Raw genomic sequence first — 23,903 nt, forward strand, 5'->3', positions numbered from 1 at the left:
GTGACTGCATCCCAAACCGTGCATATCCGTGCATGCCTATTCCCACTATAGGCTGAGGAAGAAATGCCACTTGACAGTTTTCAAATCAGCCTCATGGTGGCGCTACAACAGGCCAAGTTGCGTCTCACACAAACAAACATGTTTAAATTACTCCCAAACGTTTTGCCAAACACACACACTCTCGTCTCCTATCCTCCTGGTGGAGACCTGTGCCCAGAAGGGCACTTTTTCTAGTTGGATGGCAAAAATGGCAGATCTGCAAGTTCAGTGTCTTGAATGAGATGTGCTGTGAGTTTGCATATCTGCTATTTTCCAGCATAGGGCCGTTGCACAGTATAAGTATAAACAAGGCTTTAGGATTTATAAATCGTTTTTAGAATCCTAGGCTCCTCATTGCAGGAGCATATCCACGAATATCCCAAGCCGTATACCCGCTATATCATAATGGTGTGACTGTGCCTGTCACGCCATGTCATTTTTTTGTCACACCATCTAATTTAACATTTGTGGAGTTGGTCACCTGACCAAAAGCGGTTAACAAAACTGGTCGACATGTTCTGTTGCCCCAACACGGGCAGAAACAAGGCCTTTTAACCAGGCTACTTACACACACTACAACTCGCTTACAATTCGCAAACCTGGCAACACTGTTCCGTGTTCTCATAGGCCCTCCAGGCCCGCCCCCACAGCTACTTTTCAGTCTCACAATCGGCCATCTTGCTTTTTACTTCGATGCGCGAGTGGACATTTAATGCAAATACATTAATTATAGCTCCAGCAAGCAAACACAAACACCTCAACTCCATCTCATTGTGAATAAGAATTCCGAGGGGAAAAATAATTTTTGGAACGCCACTTTCACCCAGTATGAAGCTAAATGTGGAAGCCGTGTGTGTCACACCAACACTGGTGACCCAGAGAATCCTGTGCCGATTCTCAGGCATCTGGCCTGAGGCACTGCCTGCGAGTTGGCTCTGCGTGCGCTTTTTCCAACTCTCACTGATTTATCCAGCTCACACGTCAATCACAGTCAGCAGCTCTCAGCCTGCACACACACGCACGTCTGTCTTGCGCACACGCGCACACCTTAGAGTATATATACAATAGAGAAGACACCCAAGTTCTCCTCCCGTCCACTTGCATTGAGTTGCTCAGAAGCGCATGAGGCGAATCCACTCCTCCTTCCGGTTTAGGAGCCCTGTGCATTCTGGATTTTTGCCCTCAAACACATGAACGCGCGAGCGACCGGCAGAGTGGACGGAGCCTAGTGCGCGTTCATGTGTTTGAGGGCAAAACCTTACCAAACTGCAATACCTTCTTCGGCCACTATGTCCATTGCGCTTCAGGATTTCCTCTGGGTGTCTTCTCTATTGTATAATAACTCTATGGCGCACACACACACACACACATACACACACACACACACACACACACACACAGAGACACAGAATAGGCATGCAGGCTAAGGCGAGTGGCAATTTAATGCAAATAAATTATTTATAGGTCCAGCAAGCAAATCATGATGGTCTGTAGGTCACAATCACATTCCGATTTGAGGGGTTGTGTTTTGTATGACATTTTGGCCAGTAGTTTTATATCTATCTCAGCTTTTGCCTGATAGCACACATGCTAACAGTGCTGACCACAACGTTAGCAGCATTTGATGACAGCTTGCCATAGCAACATACAGTGTGCGCAGACCTAACGTGAGCTTCTGGGACAGAAACTTGCGTTTTCATGACAGCAGCAGCTGCTGCACCCTGTGATAGATACTGTGCTAAAGATGCTAAAGCAACACAAAACAACATCCACACGCAAAACAAACCAGGGACCAGGGTTGCCACATATCGTGGATGTGAGAGTGAAACAAGCAACCAGGTCTATAAAAATGTTAATAGGCCAGTTCAAAGTAGGTAAATCAGAAATGGTCCGGAAATTAGTCTTAAAATAATCAATTATAGTGTTGACTGTCACACTTTGTTGTCTAATGTTGTTTCAGAGCAGTGGAACTCAAACATTTCCATGTCAAGGACTACCAATAGATAAACAAGTCCAAAGTAGCTTATAATGATCAGACTTGGCAACACTGTCTCTAGGTTGAACGTTCGACTTTACAAGCTCACACATATGAAATATGTTTTTTTGAATCTTCAAACTGAGACATATTTGATGATAATACTGTTAGCACAGTCATCATACTCCAAGAGCATACAAATGGAACCAAATGGACCCTGATTTTCCCAGAGAGCAAATGGTATCAAATGGGGGTCTGTGGCCTAATGCATTTCAAACTGGGGCTTCTTGCTATTATATTCTCTGCATATCTTATCAACTTGGGGTGAATATTTCACCACAATACTTTACTGAATATTTCACAAGAATATAACACAAGAGTCAAATGTACGGTCAAATGTAATCACAATATAGGCTACAGATGTACATATTTATGACACAGTAAAATGTCGAAAATTAGTGCTATCCCCCCCCCCCACACACACACACACACACGACAGGCAAGGCTGTTGTTTGCATCGTTAGCAGGCAGCAGCTACCTTGCCACTGCTCTCTGTGACTGTAGTTGTTTCACCATGTTTGCGTATTTATGAGAAATAAAAAACACTTTCTGTTATTGCAACGACACTGGGATGAGCCCGGCGAAGCCGGGCGAAATTCTAGTATGATACAAACTGTATTTTCCTACAATAAATAACAAAGTCCCATGTTTATTTTGTCCATTTAAATTTGTTTTAAACATTTTCACATTTTGTGTGTGTGTGTGTGTGTGTGTGTGCGTGTGTGTGTGTGTGTGTGTGTGTGTGTATATGTGCGTGCGCGCGCGCGTGCGTGACTGTGTCACGTGACTAGCCAGTATTTAATCAATTCGATCGCATGTCGCGCTGTGGCTGCGGTGTACAGAAGAGCAAAGAGTTGGGTCCAGACAGACGTCTCACGGCGGGGCAAGCGTGAGTGAGAGTGAAAGAGAGAGAGAGGCTGGGCTACAGAAGAGATTAGAAACAACAGGCCAACATTCTGTTCACTACATTTGAAGTAATTAAGCTGACATTCCGGCACAAAAGGGATCCAGAGGGATCATAATTCAACTTGATTGAGTTGTTTTTTGGGGAAGAGGAATCAACAATACGGCACAATGATGATGATGATGGCCCAGGTGGATACAACTGTGCTTTATGATAACGGCTACGATCAGGATGATATCTACATGATGCAGGAGGATGAATGGGACAGGGACATGCTGCTGGACCCTGCGTGGGAGAAACAGCAGAGAAAGGTAAGTCAAATTCAAATAAGCGACAGAATAACGTACGCGTAGGGCTATACACCTATACGAAATATCTACAAAGGCCTACCTATACGTTCTGGACACAGAACTTTTCTCTGCTTGTTATATATTTTTTAAATGTGTTAATTGGAAATTGTATTATTTATGTTGAGTTCATATTGCGCATCTGTAGAGAGTTAGTGGTATGTGGCGGCTTGTGGGCCAGAGCCTGGGGACTCCCATCTCCCCAGGCTCTGGTGCACAAGCCATTCTCCCATCATGGGAGAATGGGAGATGCGGTTGGTATACCAGCTAACAATAGCTCTATGAGCGGCTCTCCAGACTGTTGCCATTCCACTGATAGGCCTGGAATGCCAACTGTCAACAGATGCTTCTAACACATGATGACGTTCTTATGGATTAGAATGGATGCTATATCTAATTTTAACCCCAGGACCAGAAGGCATTATAGTGGGTTAATCCAGTGTCCTTGGTGTGGAATTCCTTTGTTTATAGAAACAGCACAAAATATTGTGCAGCACCAGCCAGCAGCCATCTGAATATAGGCCTGCCATTCTGTCACCTGGTTTTAGGGCTTTAGAGTGACCTATGCCTTAACTTGCTGCTCTTTTGACAAATGGAGAACAAAACGTACAATAAAAACAAGAAATAATAATAATAATAATATAATGCATTTTATTTATAATGCACTATATATTTAACAAATCAGTAGCCTTGTGGTTTGAGTGTACGCCCTGAGACTGGGAGTCCGGGTTCGATCCCAATGCCTCCCTGCTTGGCACTCAGCATCAAGGTTTGGATTGGGGGTACGCTACAGAAACAGGAGATAGGCTCCTGCCCTATGGGCCTCATGGCTCGGCAAGGCTTACTTACTAGCTATATGAACCAAATCTCAAAGTGCTACATAGTAAGAGAAATAATAATAATAGGCTAATAATAATAGGCTAATAATAATAATAATAAAAATGGTGAAATGATCAAATTCAGACCATCTAGGCAAATGCCCTTGTGGCCTTGTCTAAACCTCATGTCTTGACAATAGAACCATATTGCTGCCTGGATGCACAATTAAAGTCGAATCCTTGACCCTAATGTTACATTTATGTGTAATATTATAGTATTGTATTATAGATATTCCTTTTTGGCTTGCACAATGTGGTGACAAGGGCTGTTTACTGCCGTGGCATTTGATGCCGGTATAATGGAGACTCCAGGTACCAGTGTAAAGACTCTAAAGAGGCATCTCAGACAAGCAAATATTGATACAGGTCTTATCATATCAGGTATCACAGCATTCTCTTGCATGTGCTAGCCATCATCATATACCATAACATCAGAATGCCAGTCAAGTACTCAGCGCTCAATCATTTTCCACTTCCGTCCAGGAAGTGGACGGAACCTTATACTCAGTCTAGCCTGTGACCTATCACTGCCTCAAAGGCATCAGCCACTTCAGGGGCAAGGTGCTCCTCACTGGATGTGATTCATAAATATATTTAGCTCTGATGTGGTGCTGGTGGTGTGGGGTTAGAGAGGTGGATGCTAGGGTTCTGTAACTCGGACAGGGTTAGGTCTAATGGTCCAGCCATGTTATTATTTATTTCTTAGCACAGGCCTCCTGGCAAGGAGCATAATGCTCTTAAAGGAAAAATGAAAGGGTTGTAAATACAATAATAATAATTTAAAAAGCACAAATACAGTGAATTGATTCATTTAAATCACAGCAACTAAATTAGCGTACTATATTATGCTTAAAAGAAGAAAGTCAGACACAGCTCGTACCCCTGATGCCAAATAAATGTATTCATTTTAAACGACACAAAGGGTCTACTTCAGGGTACTATATTATGTAATGTGACAGTCTGTTTGACACTGGACTGTATGTGTAGATTAGCCTTGAGCGTACGGTTCCTAGAAGTATGTCAGACAAGGCTGTAGCAGATGTGTAGGAATTTACTTATGCCAGTGTGGATGTTTTATCTATGGTGTCTGTGTGACACATCCTTGAAATAGCTGGAGAAAAAATAAGAAGCAAACACGTGGAACTTGAACAAACACATTTGCCTATTCCAAGCATCGCCTTAGCACTGTGAGAGTCCTAGCCAGCCCACCCAATTGCCAATGTTTTGGCCAATATTTTGTCAAAAAGTGCAAGATTTTTGTATATTATGTAACGGTTGTAATATATTTGAGAACATTTAGCCTAACCTATAAGCAAACATAAATAAGAAGAAACACCCAAATAACATTTTGATAGATACATTTTTAAGGTTATATTGGGAAGAGCAGGGAGAAAACAAATCAAACGTTAAATAAGCATGCTCTACTGATGATCTCATTATAAATGTTAAGATTGGTAGGAGGAGAATGCTCTGCTTCTATGTGACACTTTCAAACAATCTTGATATGAATGGAAGTTTAGACATTTTCCTCGCTGTCTCTTATCATGAGGTCTCCCAGAGCAGTCTAAATTTAACACCTTATATCAGCTGGAATGTGCTCTGGGGGGTCTGCTTCCAGCTTTCATCTGTACAGTGCTGATCGCCCATGAGCTCTGCTGCTGTCTATTGAATGACTTCTATTGTAAAAATAGGAGGAGAAAAGCCAGATTTATACTTAGACAGTGTCTATGACGCATCGCTATTTTTGGCGTAGGACACACCATATGATTAAGTATCAATTGGGGTAAACTAAAGACACTGTTCCGGTCCAAACTCAATCTAATGGATTTCACCAAAATCTGGGAGTGGGAGTGTTATAGCATTTTATTGTATTAGTCATTATTCCCCATCCATTTTACCACACACGAAGGTGTCTATTGAATTTGCAACTGGACACCAATTAGGGGCCAACTGACCCTCATATAGGATAATCTAGCAGTGGGCAAAGGGACTGAGAGTTGACATGATACATGGCTTTTTAGCAAAGACTTGTTAAGCTGTTAGCTTAGGGTTCACAAGAGAAAATGATATAATGCATGTACAGTAATGTATACTATGGTTCGTCATGGTATCACTTCCTTTGGGCAAATAAAAAGTACTGTAGTCCACCCAGAGCAGTGAGGGTGCAAAGTGTGATAAAAGTGAAACACTTCAGGTCTCCAACATGGTCCTCTATGTGAGATCATGTATTACTGAGGGATACCTACAGTGGTAAAAAGGCCAAAATTATCCTTAAATTGAGATGACTCCATCTTTGAATAATTGAATGATCTTTCAGTAGAATTACAATAAGTTGGGCCTACACTGAACTCACTCACTCCATATTTGAATGGCTCTAATTAAGTAAGTAGGTTAGAGTGGGTTATTGTTAATAACAAGTCTGTCTAATACGCCCTTTTCAATGAGCATGCGCGGCTAGACCCCTAAAATCAGCTCCCAGCAACTTACCACACAACACAACTTAGTTACCCAAGCCGTACTCATATCCTGAGTTGGTGGTGACCATGCGCATGCAGGTACTTCTAACCCATGCAGGACCTTGTGGTCCAAAGCAAAGGCGAGTGCTACCAACTGAGCTACCCTCCCTGACACAATGAATGGCTGAATGACTCCATGTTTGAGTTTTTGATCTACAATACACTGTAGAACATCAACAAGGCACAAATTATAATAAACAAATATATGGTCATGACTAGAAGTAGAGTTACATTTAAGTCTAATTTATACTTGGTCATGGTCATACAATGTTCACTGAAATATTTCAAGCAAAGGTTTGAATCTACTGCAAGTGACACAGTTGTAAAAGTGTATATGCGGCTGTTAGATCCGCTTCGGAATGACCATAGTCTCCCTTTCCTGGCAGACCTTCACAGCCTGGTGTAACTCTCATCTGAGGAAAGCAGGGACACAGATTGAAAACATTGAGGAGGACTTCAGGAATGGACTGAAACTCATGCTGCTTCTGGAGGTTATCTCAGGTCAGATGACAAAACCGTATGCTCTGTAGTACAATGGTGTTGCTTGCTGTTGCAATTCTTTGAGAATGTTTTGACATTGTGACATTAACTTCTTTCATTAACAATAATGTATTTTTAACTTCTTTACATAAACTGTGTCTCTCATTATTACCTTTGTTGATTGGCTTTATTTTAATTTGTGTTTTATTGTAAAGAGATTCATTTTTCTTTATTATTGCATTTTGATAATGAGTAAATACAATAAATCTTTTTCATGTGCGAAATGATCAATTTGTAGGCGAGAGGTTACCCAAGCCAGACAGAGGGAAGATGCGTTTTCATAAGATCGCCAATGTCAATAAAGCACTGGAATTCATCACAAGCAAAGGAGTGAAACTGGTCTCCATTGGTGCTGAAGGTATCAGAATTGCTCTTGGACATAATTAGCATACATCTTTTGCACAGCTGCGATACATTGTTAGCTTGTAGATTGGCTATTTTCAGCTGACAACACTGGTGCGCAACAAAGTATAAACCAGCCTTTCCTGTGTTAATATAGAGGGTATGCACGTGACATCATCATCATATCCGGAAGTTATGCGGGAATGCCTACTGAGTGGAAAAAACTACTTTCTGGCCTTGACAACCCATACATCCAAACAGAAAAGTCCTATTTGATTGCATTAAATGACTTAAACAACATTAAATTCACTTTGTCACTCACTTTGCCACTCGATCTGCCATTTACTTTTTACCCTAGTCTATACTGTACCTTTCTGGGGGCGCCCGCTGGCCTAGTGGTCCAGGCGCATGCCACATATACTGTAGGCTCTGGCCTGACAGCGTGTCGCATGTTTGCGTCCCGTTCATGACGACTTTTTGCTGCATGTCTCTCCCCTTCTCTCTCTCCCTCTCGTCTGTCTTCACTGTAACTATCAATACTGGCACAAAAGCCAAAAGCAAATCTAAATGTGATGTTTTTTGATCTTAAGAGTGTTTGCTTTTTCAGAGATTGTAGATGGGAACATAAAGATGACTCTCGGAATGATTTGGACCATCATCCTCCGCTTCGCCATCCAGGACATCAATGTGGAAGGTGACATGATGATGAGATGTGTAACTGGCTAAGTTGAGGCCACCAATACATTTTCTGTCTGTTTTGTTCAGAGAATTCAATCTGGAGATTAAGCTCCCATAAATATTTAATAATGTCTGGCTGTCCACTCTTTCCGTAGAAACATCTGCTAAGGAAGGCCTTCTCTTGTGGTGCCAGAGAAAGACTGCCCCCTACAGGAATGTCAACGTCCAAAACTTCCATATCAGGTATGTGTGTAAACTGTAAACTGCTCAGCCTCAGCGCATGTGATCGTTTTCCTCCTGATGCTCAATTTATACTTAGTTACACGTTGGTGTCGTGTGCTGAACATCTTCAAGTTGTGAGGTTGGAGAAGTCCGAGAAGCCATATTTTGGACACGACACCAGTACTTAACAAAGTATAAACCAGCTTGAGTTCTAACTGCAGAACTTGGTTTCCCATAATGTGTCTTTGTCATAAGTTATTGAGTTCATTAGTAATGCTCAGATGTTGCAGGCCAACCAAGCACTGTTTTATAGATCAAATTTATAAATGTGGGGAGGATGTGGTAATTAGATCAGGGGGCCTTAAAAATCAAATAGCACAGTGACAATGTTTGGTATTGCTGACTGACAAACAGTAAAAATGTAGCATAATCACATGGCGGTCAATACCCCCAAGTATGACATAAGAGAAAAATCTGAATATTATTAATGACCACTTTACCTTGCTTTCAGTACTTTAAAAACTATTATTGCGCAAGCCTGCCAAGCCACCACAAGTCGAGGTCCGTCCAGTGCAAGAACGTGGTTGTCTGATTGTGGCTCTCTGGGGACCTTTCACCCATGAGTCTTGAAACATTTCTTTCCTGTATTCTGAAGTGTCACAAGTTCTGACATGCTGCTTCTTCTTTACCACCTGGTGAAGCTGGAAGGACGGCCTGGCCTTCTGTGCCCTGATCCATAGACACAGACCCGACCTCATCGACTACTCTAAGCTCAACAAGGTCTCCCGTGTGCCCCACCTGTAACAGTGATGCTGTGTGTCAGCCCCAGGCACTAACGGTCTAGTGGTGTCCACAAAACGTAACATGTCACTGCCTTTGGCACAGTATGGATTAACCACATTAACCCTGGCTTTCATTTTGAGCCTGTCGTTATAGGCGACCATTTTCAAAAATAGCCGTGGCCTATACAATTTAGTCTTTTAGCAGACGCTCTTAATCCAGAGCGATTTACATTAAGCAATAACAAAAAGCATGGCATACATCACATAATAAAAAATATACCATATAAATCATGAAACATGCGTAAGCTAAGAACGTAACAGTGGATTATCTATGTAAACTATACATACTATACTATGTTATATATTATACATGTGTACTATAAAGTGCTATGACTACATACAATGCAATTCTAGTGCTGTCTACGTAACAAGCTATAAGTCTGTTAAACTATCTAAGTCTACATAAAGTGCTAGGGCAAGTGCTACGGGCCTATGTACTAATATGTCAGTCACATTGTGAAATAATCTATGAGCACATAGATTGGCTATTTTCACCGTGCAACGGTGCCATATCGGTCAGGTTTAAAGAAAATTGAGTGAAACTGAAATGAGCGTACTGAACAAAACCATTATTGGGTTTGTTCAGTTGAGATGTTTCCCTTCACTGCAGGAAAGCGCTGAAAATGTGCTCATGCCATTGACTCATGCCTCTCCACACTGACAGTATATATGTGACTTTGCACACACCCCTGCTTCCCAGTCTTGAAGGTTATCTAAGCTGTAAGAATGGACTGGCCTCCTGTGCCTTGATCCACACACACAGAACAGATCAGAAGTACACTAGTCTGAGGGTATTGGAAGGGCAGTGCAGCACAGTGTTTAATTGATCTTTTTTGTAGAACTAGCTGGTTCTCAACTGGTCAACAAGTCAAGACCTAAATGTAAGCTGATCAGAGTACATCCAAAATTACAATGTTACTTTATTAAGGAATTTTTTTGTCAATGACTCCGTTTGAACAAAGATGTTTGGCCCACTGAATGGCCACTGGTTCCATTGGTACTCTTGCACTTTTAGGCACTTTTTTGCATCAGCTATTCAATGTAGTGTTAATGAATCACCTCTCTGGTTTATGCATAAAATTCTGTAGTCTGCAATATAATTATTTCATTTGCATTTTTTGCTCCCGATCCAATTTGAATTTGATTTTGAGTATCTGCCGATACCGATTTTCCCAGATTGGATATTTATATTTTTATAGAACAAAATTATGCCATATCACAATAGTACAAATGATCCAAAATCACAAACAATATCCAGTCTAATATGATATCGATATAATATTGATACAAGGATGTCCCGATCACTTTTTTTGCTCCAGATCCGATTCCGATTAAAAAGAAATGACGTGATCTTCGCCAATTTCATGTGATTGGATCAGGACAACCCTAATTTCAATGGTTGAACATTGTAGAATACAGATAAATAGATATTTTGTCAGTTAGCCAAAATCATATCAGTAGATACCTCTACTTCACAGCAGGATGTTCTTTAGTTTAATGATGGAATGTCATCTTATAGTGGCTACATCCACCTTATTCCTGAAAGGGCTACTTTGCCTGAAGCCTATCAATCTATTGACTATCTAAGACTAACCTATCTATTTTCTATGTGAAAATATGACAACTTCCCACTGCATTCTGTGTCTCGACAGCTCGCTCTGGAAACCGCAGCCCAGTAAGCTAGGAATTGTGAAGTATTATGTCAGATTTTCATGTCCTCACATTCACAATAGTAGCAACAATCATACAGTAAATGTAATTGCGGACTAAGCAATCATTTAAGCCAGGTACGTCAACTGTCTACCAAAAATGGTAAAATAACAAAAGATATTGTGAGTATACTGCACATCCCTTACGTATCCAAATATGTCACACCCTCAGTCTAGATCATGTATTTCACATCCCTGTTTACAACTGTATTCAAAACACAGTCCCCACCTCAACACTCACTGCCCTGGCTTGGTCCTACCCCGAATAGACGCCGAAACATGAGCTTGGTCCGTGCAGAGCCCTGGCTTATGTTTACCTCTCCTGTTGCCCTGGCTGCTACATAAAGTATTGTACTTTAGTAAGAGACCCCTGTCCTTACAGAGGACAATAATATCTATCCTGATTCCTGAGGCAAGACTACTGAGTGTATACAGTACAAAATTGATCAGTGTAATGAGGTATAATGCCTATTATATTTCCTCACGTTTGCATGTCAATGTGTTAATTAGTCAATATTTATTTACACAGACAAACTGAAACATGAGGTGTTGATGAGCACACACGCCCATTCTCTTCCATTGTTTGCCACACGCACTTGGCATGCACACACACACACACACACACACACACACACACACACACACACACACACACACACACACACACACAAACACAATCAGTCATATCTCAATTTTAACACTCTCAGAACACTCTCTTAAATTAATAGTCCAGATTTCCCCTGCCGGGAGACTGTTGCATTGTTGACCGGTCAGCTGTTGAGTCTGGCTCCAGGTGAATGTGTCTTTGTAAGCTCCGAGTGTTATGTCCCGCCGAAATGGCTCCACAGACAGACACACATGCAATGCATGCCCTGGGGGTATCCTTCTATCCATCCCACCATTAATCTATCACTTTGCCCATCCATTTCTCTATCCATCCTGTTTGCCCTGCACTTGATCTGTGAGCAGTTGGCCCTGTCACGTATAGTGTGTTCCTCCAGTGGAACAGTGGGAAAGACATAGGGGACAATAGCGGCAGCATGATGGCATCCTCTCCACTCCCACATGTACACTATGCACTCTCACTGACTCACTCTGCACCATTAGCAGGGGAAGGTTTATACGCTCAGCTGTTGGCCTAATAAGCCCCATTTCATCTTTCCAAATACTGGCTATTTCTCACGTCAGATTAAGTTAAGCAAATTGACTTGCATGCATCTCCGATCCACGCAGCAATGGGCTGTCCATGCACCATGCACGATAAATGAAACATCAAACTACATACTGTATTGTTTTAAAAAGCACGTTCACACGGGCAGATCATGCCAAAGCTACACAGTGTATTTGTAGCTGTTGTAGCTTTTACAGCGGCTACAAGCATCAGATTTGTAGCTTCACGTCACTGGCTTCCATTGACAATGAATGGTAGACTGCGTCATTGCGTCTGCCCGTGTGAACGCAACATAACTCAAGTGGATGGCAGAGTCAGCACCACAACATCGATGTGAATGCTCACATAATTATTGTTATAGTTATCGGTTTAGTTATTGTCCTTGGTGTGGACGGGCCATTTCCAAAATGTAACCTGTTGTTGTTGGATGAAAAACCTTGTCATTTCCAGCAGTGAACATCTTCAGAACGTGAAACAAAAGGTTTTGCTTTGTGGCCCAATTTTAAATTAACAATTGTGATTGTGTTAGCAGCCTCATTGTCTTCTATATAAAGTTCTTGTCTGTTTGTGGGTTTGTCTCTGTGCCTGGAATATGCCCAAATATGGACACACTATGTAGAGTCTGGAACTATACCTCCTGAAATCCGAGGCAGCTAGAAGCTGGTATCTGTTCGTCATTTCTGTTCACGAAAATATTTAAAATATCTTCATCCTTTATTTTTATTATTAGGATAAATTTAAATTGTGGGAGGCTACAGTCTGGCCACACAAGACTACTCCAACGCAGACCTCGGACTTGGCTCCAATGCAGATCTTAATTTTAAAAAAGCGACCAGCCTGTGATATAATTATGAAATCAGTTGTCTATGACGTTTCAGAACAATCACAGCGCCATTGACTTTCACATTTAAGTACATAATACAACAATACAAAAATATAAATCAGACCCGTCTGAACTGAGTGGTACTGTACTGTACTGTACTGTACTGTACTGTACTGTACTGTACTGTACTGTACTGTACTGTACTGTACTGTACTGTACATGCCCTCCTCCCTCCCTGGCCTATCTGTGTGTGTGTGTGTGTGTGTGTGTGTGTGTGTGTGTGTGTGTGTGTGTGTGTGTGCGCGCGCGTGTGCGTGCGTGTGTGCATACGTTTGGTCCAAGATTATCTCAGGACACACACACACACACATAGGTTTGTAACGTTAGTCCGACGTCCCCATAATCCAACATTACTAACCCTACCCCTAACCTAACCCTAACACTAACCACAAGCCACGGGTGTGTCTTAACCGGCCACACATGCTGGACTATTGGTTCGTCAGACTAACGTATGCCCCCATCCACGCACGCAGGCACACGCCCACGCACGCACGCACAGTCGCACACACACACACACACACACACACACACACACACACACACACACACACACACACACAGACCCTGTCACCCTCTTGTGGTTTTTGTTGAGCCACACCGTGAAAATGCCCCGGCTGTTCTATGATATCAGACCAGCTGCTCTATCGTGGGACACAGAGAGTGGGTGGGGGGGTGGGGGGGGGGGGGAGTGAGAGAGAGGCTATTTCAATAACCCGGGCAACATAAGTGATGTGCATTGCACCCACAGTAATCCAGCTAGTGGGTACCAAAACCTGAACACACTGATCAACAAGCAAGCCAAGCACAGTTTCGGCTTGTTAAATATACATCTGCAACCTTTAAAAACAATTCTCTGTGCATGTTCCAGTCAGGGGCGTGTTGTCTTCCCACTATAGCATTTACCATTAAGATCTACTGTACATGAGAGGTCATCACAGAAGTATTTTAAGTCCACCATGGCTGTGCACTGATTAGCATTGTGTCTCTTTATTTAGGATGATCCTCTGGGGAACCTGAACCTGGCTTTTGACATTGCAGAGAAACACCTGGACATTCCCAAAATGCTGGACGCTGAAGGTAACGCTTTATTATATTATATAGCATGACCTAATATGGATTCATGGTCCTTATTTAAGCTATAAGGATATTGAATATCTCATATGGTCAGGACTCGATTTGTAAAAGAAACGGGAGGGGATATATTCTTTACTACTTGAAATATACGTTGTTGTTGCACAATGAATAGCACAAATAGGCAATCTAAAAGCTCGCATCGCAAAGTGTTCTGAGTTTGTAGATCTGTCTTTTTTTTTTAAATGGAGGAAAAAACAACATTAAAAAATGTGCACGATAGAATAGGGATAGGTAAAATTGGTAAATTGTGATATGACCCAACAGAAATGATAATAATCTGAATAGTTTTATACATATCACACAGTCTACATTTCCAAAAAGGAAATTCATGTATTTAATTCAGTCTGACCAGTGGATGACCAGAGGTGGGATTGAACCCTGCGCACAGTATTTGCTGGAAAACTTGTTCTACAATGCCCCATACACAGACATAGCCAGCTAATTTAAACCTAATGACTTACAGTATGCATCCAATTACTATCACACATTCTCGGATGTAGAGAAGGTGAGGCCGTTCTAGATCTAAGTCACATTGTGAAGCCTGCAATTGTCCTTGCATTCAGATTGTGTGAATTGCTCAGCAACTTGATAACGACAACAAATCCCGCTGTGTTCCAGCCCTAGATTCTTTCTTTTAATCCCGTCTAAAGGCTGACCTTTGCTTCACTTCAGTGAGTTCAAACTAACTGAAGGCCAGTATTGGGAAAGTTCAGTTCATAGTTCATAATTCATTTGGAACTAAAGTTCATGGTTCCAAAAATGAACTAGTTCATTTAATTATTCAGTACATTGCCCAAATTATCGCCATAGCCCAAATAGAACCACAGACTTTATTCCTATTGGGAATAAACCTTTAAAAGTTTGACTGTGTCTGTTTTGTATTGTGAATTGCCACAATAGCCACTGCCACCTCAGTGTTTGGGTCAGGACATGTTCTGTGTCTGGCTGTCTGCGTGGATAAGCGCACATCATTGTAAACTGTGTGCTGCCGCTCCAGAGAGAGATTACGTTAAATTGGATTTGGGTTTATTATGCTTTACCAGTCCAGGACTGGACGAGATTGGTGTTTTCTCCGCTACATGTTAAGGCCTGTTTAGGGTGGGTTTTTGCTGGGTTTTCGTCTTGAACTGAGAGAACGACGTTTGAACGAGTTCACAATAACGTTCATCAAGCAGAAATACAGTACATTCGGTTCACGTTCACCCAAAATATGAACGAGTTCGTGAACGATGTTCAGGCCCAACACTGCTAAAGGCTGTCCTGGTCAGCCAGCTGTGTGTATATGCATACACAGTAAAATCCTCAGGTTATCCACTCAACAAGTTACATTTTACTTGGTAGAAAATAAATATACCACACTATATTCATTTAAATAGGTGTAGTATACAAGTAGTACACAAATGCTACACTTCCTCCATCCTCCATCGTCAGTCCTTTTGATGCCTCCTCTCTCTCTTGTCCTTGCCCCTTCATCTCCCTCCTCTCCCTCATCCCCCTCCTCCCCCTCTGCATTGTAGATATCATAAACACCCCCAAGCCTGACGAGAGAGCCATCATGACCTATGTGTCCTGCTTTTACCACGCTTTCGCTGGGGCAGAGCAGGTACAAATTTTGAACCTATAGATTAGAACACACACAAACACACCTTTTTAAATCTCTGTGGATGTATTATGACATTTTTTATTACTTGTATATTTAAAAATGTTATCAATATTACCTTTAATGATAATTATGTAAATATGTAAATGTAAATTTCAGTCAGGAAACTTGATTGCAGTGGCTCACCCTGTACTGAACATATAACCAAACCTATTGCCATGATATCCTATTTTAGAACTGGCTTAAGGGAGGACTGAGCGGGTTGGGCAAGGGGGGCGGACCTCTGACATCACATTCTAGATGTGAGGGCTCATAGTTACAATAAATATGACCTCTATACAATAAATATACATACTGTACCAATACCAATATGTGGGTTGTCTTGACTGACTTTCTCTAGGACTGTATGTGCATGGTGGGTTTTGTAAAGAGGACATGAACATGGCAGGTTGCATTATTTGGGGTCTTGTTTTCATCCCTTGCTGTGTTGTTGATCTCTTAGGCAGAGACAGCAGCCAACAGAATCTGCAAGGTCCTGGGTGTGAACCAGGAGAACGAGAAAATGATGGAGGAGTATGAAAGACTGGCCAGTGAGGTAAACAAATACCCTTCCCTGGCTTCAAGAAACAAACATCTGAAAAGTGCGACCTTATAGGAGTGCATTCGTCTCTCCTCCTCCTCTGCTTAGTTACTGGCACTGCTGCGTATATCTTCTCTATAGAAATTAATAATTCATCACAGCTTTCTTAGACTGGTTATTATGACAGATCTCCACAAGGAGAACTCTCCCAGGTCCTTCTTTATCTCAACCTGAACCATGCTTCTCCAACTATAGCTACTGGAATGGATCCGCCGCACCACCCCCTGGTTGGAAAACCGCAGCCCAGAGAAGACCATGGCGGAGATGCAGAGGAAACTGGAAGACTTCAGGGACTACAGGCGCATGCACAAGCCCCCCAAAGTGCAGGAGAAGTGCCAGCTGGAGATCAGCTTCAACACCTTGCAGACCAAGCTGCGAATCAGCAACCGCCCCGCCTTCATGCCCTCTGAGGGGAAGATGGTGTCTGTAAGTCTCAGACACCATGTCTACATAACATAAAATTACATTTGAATCATTGCATAAGACTGCATGGGTTGGTCAATAAGGCTAGGACAAGTGATTTGCTTGAATATGATCAGCTACTGTACACAATTAACACTTTCTATGCCCCAAACGTTTTCAAAATAAAGGCGCTAGAGTGCCCAGCAGATGAGGGAGATTTTACTCTGAAAAGCCCCGTCTTCCATTTTCCCCAAAAACCGGGATGTGAATTGTTCCATTACTACCTCGCGCTAATAAGTCTGATCTCTCTTTAGAAGTGTTAAGGTCCCGACTCCCCACACACCAAGCGTGTTTTTCGGATTTTTAGCTGCATTTCTCCATCAATTTTCCGAAAAACGCGGCCGGTGTGCAACCACCTTTAATATTCCAAACGAGATGCTTGGTTAAGTCAGAAATTATTCCTTTCTTTTATTCATTTTTTGAATACTGTGTGTTTGTGCTCCTGACTGAAAGCAACGATTCCTATCAGGAATAGTGACTGAGTTGAACTGGGGATTTTAATGTGCATGCACAACAAACAAATGACTCAGGGTCCATTCTTTACACTCTAAGTTGATGTCACTGTATGTTTGCAGGACATAGCCAGTGCCTGGCAGGGCCTGGAGCAGGCAGAGAAGGGCTACGAGGAATGGCTTCTCACTGAGATCCGGAGGCTGGAGAGGTTGGATCACCTGGCCGAAAAGTTCCGCCAAAAAGCCACCGCCCATGAGAACTGGGCAAGCGGTCAGTCCTATACTTACGGTTACGGCTGTCTAGTCTACTGGTCTGTCTTTGATTTATCTGCTTGTGTATTTGTGTAGATTAGCTTCTTGCTTATCTGTCCCCAACTGTCTGTGCATAAACTGCATACCCGTCCCGTACCACTTTCTGCTTTATCCAGGTGGAGTGACACACACACACACACACACACACACACGCAAACGCTCTCACACACACACACACACACACACACACACACACGCACGCACGCACGCACGCACGCACGCACGCACGCACGCACGCACACACACACACACACACACACACACACACACACACTGGACTATACCAGCCAATCAGTATTATAAATAATTCTACCCGCTTTCTATCTTTCCTATCCTTTCCTTACTTATTATTTTGTGTATGTGTTTGATATCCAGATAAAGAGCTGATCCTCTCCCAGAAGGAATATGAGACTGCCACCCTGACAGAGATGCGGGCATTGCTTCGTAAACATGAGGCCTTTGAGAGTGACCTAGCTGCCCATCAGGACCGAGTGGAGCAGATTGCTGCCATAGCACAGGAGCTAAAGTATGTATCGTGCATTTGATTTCTCATAATTCTTGTTCTGATATTGTCTTTGCTAGGTCGGAGACTATGTTTAAACCCATGTCTGTCCGCCCATGTGTCTGTGAGCAGCTAATCTCCGGCACTGTTGGATTGATTGGCGTGATACATAACATGCAACTCTTGAACCGTAGGTCGTACTGTCTAATTGTTGGATTCCTTGGATCATGACGCAACTCCACATAATAGTAATAGGTCATGCGGCGCCACGCTCATTTCTACCTGACAAGAATTTCCGCCATTACACTGTTTTTGTAGCTACTCCTACAAAACTCGGGCAAACCAGTACACATTATCACTGTGGTCACATGATCAAGACATCTCCGGCCGATCCTTCTGATTCCACCAAGATTGCTTTCAAGTATGTATATAGCCTATAGGTCTGAACCAGAATAAAAGCAAATTAAATGGGTGAATAATTAAGCACCTAACTCATAAAGTTAGATTGTTTTCATCGCTCGATTTTACTTGGAAATATCTAGGTATATCTATGTATTACGCTTTATAAGTGTGTTAGGTATACATTTTGGAGTGAATACATGTGTTCAGGGGCCTGCCAGATTGTTAGACTATAAGTCAAAGTGACGATGGTATGATAAATCCTGTTTTTCTGTCTGAGCAAGTTTCATAAACTAGAGGTTCTTGCCACGGTTCTGGACATCTGCACGGTTCAACACTACCTCAACACTACCTCGAGCACACTCCGAGTTTGAAGTCGGTCGGCCCCATATATGCAAATGACCATATATGGGCATATATAGCGGCTATGTGGCTATGGACAACCAGATCTCTGTTTCAGTCCTTGTCCCTTTGATGCCCATATATGGAGATCGCATCAGTGTATGCCCATCAAGGTTAGACAACACACATTACGTGAGGTCCGCCCTCCTCATTAGCCAGTTTTAATAGGGTGAGGGGCACTGAGGTAGCCTGACACTCACTTCATTATTCAGACTGAAAGCTCTCCCCACGGCAGCAGTTTATGGCATTTGGTGTCGTCAAAGCGGCAGTCTTCGGTGATTGGTTCATACCAACCAATCAGAATAGTAGGAAAGCAGATGACGTTGTTGTCAATCATGTAGCTATGGCTAACCCTACTGCACCCAACCCGTTTATTAACCAAACAAACACAGCCAACGAGCGCTACTATCATGTAAAAAAATCACACCTGTGTGAACTGAGTGGTGCAACTCCCCCTGCCTCTCTCTCTCTCTCTCTCTCTCTCTCTCTCTGTAATTAGCACTAGGCAACAGTGCTGTTGACAGTGTAGAGAAAGCCATTGTCTCAAAGACTCTACAGGGTACTGCATGAGGTGACTGCTCTCCAAACCTGCAGAACCCATGATCATTGAATGAGCACAGAAATGTAGTTGACCATTTGACATAGCCTGATTCTTATTGCAAATATAACGAAGATATGGATTGTCACGAGACCACATTGGTTATATCGAAAAAGTGAAATGCCCAAATGGGGTATGGAAACACTTGCGGAAAAGATTTCTAATTAGAAAGCATTGAGCATTTGAACATTTGGAAAAGAAAAATGTGGGATGGGATGGGATGTGTACATAGGCTACATCAATTTACACACTCTCGAAGCCTCTGTCTGCAGGCTGAGACTCTTACTCTCCCCCGGTGAGTGCGTTTATCATGGAAGTTAGGTTCGGTGATATTTCTCCTAAACAGCTCGGACGAGGGGAAACTATAGTAGTCAACAACAGAAGCGACATCAACACGGCCAAAATGGAAATTTACTGTCAAGTTGCAGGGGAGGAGACGGCATCCCTCGTCCCTGTACTTGAAAACGAAACCAGACCCTGTCAAGTCAACAACACACGCCTATATTTATTTAACAGACAGCCTGATTGAAAGACAGCCTCTGGACAGTGGTCTTGCAGACCAATCGCCAACCAGGCAGTCCCTGTATAATATTTTTATAGCCTTTTATAGCCTAAAACAACGTCAAATGCACCGTAAGAAGCACAAATCAGACAACTGTGTGTGTGTGTGTGTGTGTGTGTGTGTGTGTGTGTGTGTGTGTGTGTGTGTGCGCGTGTGTGTGTCATGATAAAATAATCGTGTAAGATTATTCTGTAGTGTGTGATGCTATCAGATTTCAGATCAGGTAGTGTCTTAACAGAACATCAAATGGTAAAATATGCATCTCACTTGACTGGCAAAATAGCGCCACCTACTGCTTATTTAAAAGCTCCCAAGAATTAAGCTCATTTTATCAGTGGATGGAAACAAGAAAAATGCGCTTTTCTTTTTTCAAATTACCTACTTACTCACTTCCTATTTTCAAAAAGTCTTGATGGAAAAGCACCTAGGCTATATGCTGAAGATGGTGGTGGTGGTGGTGTACAGGTGTAGTTTGTGATGATGGTGATGGAGATAAATTGGGTTTGTGTGCCTGCAGAGTGCAATAAAAGTTACCATTTCAATTTTTATTGTCAAAATGTTACCACTAAAATAATTGTATTTTGCTTTATTGATGTCCTGCAAGTAAACACCAATGTTGTCCTTTAACCTATTTTTTCCAGTGAAGTAAATCCAATGAGCACAGAAAAGGTTAACTTTTCCATACCATATTTAGTATTACCAATTACTACCAGGTGTGTAGTTAATCAGTCTGTGATTGGACACAGGCTACTTGTGTTTCTTATATAACTGACTCAATGGCCCAGAGACACTACTCCAGCTCACTGGCACAATGGCGATGGCTGTGTGGCTTCTGTTGAGGTAGGTTTGATTTTCTTGTGCTCAATGTTTATTCTTTTTAACTTTGCTATTGGACTTTCTGACTTAGTTTTCCTTTGTTACTGTAGGTGGAACCTTTTGCTGCTGAGCTGGAATGTCTGTTGCTTGCCTCTAGGTTGGTACTTTTGAACTGACAAAATTATCAGATTGGACCCATACACTGCTCTTTACAACTTAAAATGTAACTTTATTTACCCCAGGTCCCCGAAGTTGGCCTGTCTCCAAAGATGGGCTTTATTATGCAGAAGGGCCTTATGTAGACTATAAACAAGAAGAGGGGGTCTCTGCAGGGTCTTCATGGCAGCCAGATGATGATGGGCTTGTATACTACGATCCACCATACCCACTGTTTCACCCTGAGCCAAGAGAACTTGGTGTTGAGTTGCCTTACTTATTGGAGCCTACTTCACCACCAAGTCTACCAGAGTCTTCATGGCAGTCACATTATGATGGGCTTGTAAACTCACCAGTGTCACCACCATACTGGGGCCCTGCAGCGTTTTACCCTGAGCCCTTACCCTGGGTTCTGGTAGACACACCACCAAGTCTACCAGAGCCCCTGGTTCATCCAGAGCTACCAGTTTACCCAGAGCCACCAGTTTACCCAGAGCCAGGTGCACTGACTCAACTTGAAGTGAACTTGGAGCATGGCAGTAGTGAAACTGAAGAGCAGAGCTCTGAGCTGCCTCCTATGCCTTGGCTTTATTCAGAAGAGGGACTACATGTGTCTCCAGTAAGACCAGTGCCACCCAGCCCTCTATATCCATGGCATTATGCTCACAACTTGATTGGCCAAATACCAGGCACCATTAGCCACTTCTCAACAGAGTATGAGGAGGGCAGAGACCATTGGCAAGATGTTCGCTATAAGCGGTACGGCGTTCCCCCTTACCCCATCAGACCTGCCCACCCTCAGACGGTCTCAAGTGTCCCTGCATCCAAGCTCCTTGATGATCCTGACGCCTTCATTCCAAATTGGTTTGATGGTGCTATAAGGTTGGCCCCTGGAAGGCCTCTTGTCCCTTCACAGATCCCCAGTGACTACAGCAGTCAAGGTGCTTGACAATCCTGCAGCCTTCAGTCAAAGATGGTGATGGCTTAAAGGTGGCTCCTGGTAATTATCAGTATCATAGATTACTATTTTATTGTAATTTGTGACTACATGTATTAACTACTTTTTCTCACTAGGTAAGGATTCCAAACTTGGATTCTGATGCCTACCCCATCTTGGAAACTATGAATGTAATAAATCATTTTACTGCCTTAATCTTTGACTTGCTGATTAAATGACCATATAGGTCTACTTTGAACATGTGATTTGAGTTAACTTATTCTCTATCTTCATGTGGTGTCTATGGCATGTACATTGGCAGGATGGTTAAGTTATAGGTTCTGGGTAGCCTACAAGGTTGGTTAATGGAATAATTTGGTTCTTTGAATTTGAATGTATATGCAATTTTGGAATATTCTGGGTTTAACCAAAACTGACTGAATTAACACCTTTTACTTCCTCCTCTAATAACTGAAAACATGACCCTTGGTTGAAATAAACAGTTCTCCTTTAAAGGGAAACTTCACCCTTTTTGCCAAATATATGTTAATGATGTTTAGAAGATTTAGAACACTTTCCTGGGGGTTTGTGATTTTTAGCAGTGAGCCCATTGGCTCTGATGCCATGGACACTGGGCTCACTTACTTCCTGGACTACATCAAGGACTGTCTAAAGAGGATGGGACGCGAAGACCATAAGGGCGCCGCCATGTTGCTCACATGGTGCTCCATGGAAGGATAGAAACATGTGCAATGGGCTTTATGCAGCCAACACTTCCTCGTTCAACTTCCTTGGTCTCAACTGCATGTTTCTTTCCTTCCATGGAGCACCATGTGAGCAACATGGTGGCGCCCTTATGGTCTTCGCGTCCCGTCCTCTTTAGACAGTCCTTGGACTACATGTTGTCTCAGTAAGACAACCCTCCCCCTATCCACAAGGAGGAGCAGTGCACCAAAGCATTATGGGAATTGTAGTCCAGGAAGGAAGTGAGCCCAGTGTCTGACACTGGTCTCACTGCTAAAATATCTAAAACCACATAGGCTATTACACACAGACCCCCAGGAAAGTGTTCTAAATCTTCTAAAAGTCAATCTATAGATTTATTTATTCTTTGCCAAAAGGGTGAAGTGTCCCTAAGCAAATGACTGGATCGAAGATCATTTTGGTTTAAATATTGGAACCCAGCAAGTGGCATAGCTCTCTGCAATATGTAGGCTGAGTGAAATGACTTGCTCAAGGTCTTGCCACTGAGTTGTGGCTTCCTGGTCAACTTCTGTGTATCTGTTTTTGTGACCTAAAACTATTGACCACAAACCCCACACGTTTAGCTGTGATCATTCCATGAATGTCTGCACGTCATGTGGACAAGCAAATTTTAATTACTCAGCCGATCAACTTGTTTGTATAGGGAATTGTCTGCAATTACATTGCAACAGTGAGTTTTGTTACCATCAGTCATAATCGTACTCTCACTTTTCAGAAGACTTTTCACCTTCAGTCATTGTAGCTTCAAAGCCTGGTTACCGTGGGTAATTAACTAGCCTAAGATTTAGACTCTTTTGCTGTATTGATGTCCTGCAAGTAAACTGCAATGTTGTCCTTTAATTGTACTTGTGCTAGCCTATTTGAGCAGTGTTGCCAGATGGGAAATGTTGAATTACCATACCGTAGGCTGTATTGTTTGACACTCCTATGAGTCAAAAACGCATCACATAGATGGTGCTTGGAAGCGGGCAACTTCCTGGTCCTTACCAAGATATATGAAAAAGAAGGTATAAGGACACCAATGTCATTTTTGCTATCATGCAATTCCAGATGGCAGATT

General features: G+C 42.4%; 1 protein-coding gene across 2 annotated transcripts in view; it reads left to right on the forward strand.

Annotated features, from left to right (window-relative positions):
- Positions 1–2,916: 2,916 nt before the first annotated feature.
- actn2b (actinin, alpha 2b) overlaps positions 2,917–23,903 on the forward strand; it is a 32,880-nt gene continuing 11,893 nt past the window's right edge. The window contains exons 1-12 of one of the 2 annotated variants that reach the window (XM_080781621.1): positions 2,917–3,289; positions 7,106–7,220; positions 7,498–7,617; positions 8,209–8,295; positions 8,435–8,522; positions 9,203–9,281; positions 14,102–14,183; positions 15,758–15,843; positions 16,343–16,435; positions 16,676–16,906; positions 17,518–17,665; positions 18,082–18,232. In XM_080781621.1, the coding sequence (XP_080637747.1) occupies positions 3,149–3,289; positions 7,106–7,220; positions 7,498–7,617; positions 8,209–8,295; positions 8,435–8,522; positions 9,203–9,281; positions 14,102–14,183; positions 15,758–15,843; positions 16,343–16,435; positions 16,676–16,906; positions 17,518–17,665; positions 18,082–18,232 (1,421 nt within the window). In that variant the 5' untranslated portion in view covers positions 2,917–3,148. Of the gene's footprint in view, positions 3,290–7,105; positions 7,221–7,497; positions 7,618–8,208; positions 8,296–8,434; positions 8,523–9,202; positions 9,282–14,101; positions 14,184–15,757; positions 15,844–16,342; positions 16,436–16,675; positions 16,907–17,517; positions 17,666–18,081; positions 18,233–23,903 lie in introns of those variants that run through there. The other variant, XM_080781622.1, reaches the window with a different exon arrangement.

The sequence above is a fragment of the Protomyctophum bolini genome, assembly GCF_963924005.1.
Source record: "Protomyctophum bolini genome assembly, chromosome: 14".
Taxonomy (NCBI): domain Eukaryota; kingdom Metazoa; phylum Chordata; class Actinopteri; order Myctophiformes; family Myctophidae; genus Protomyctophum; species Protomyctophum bolini.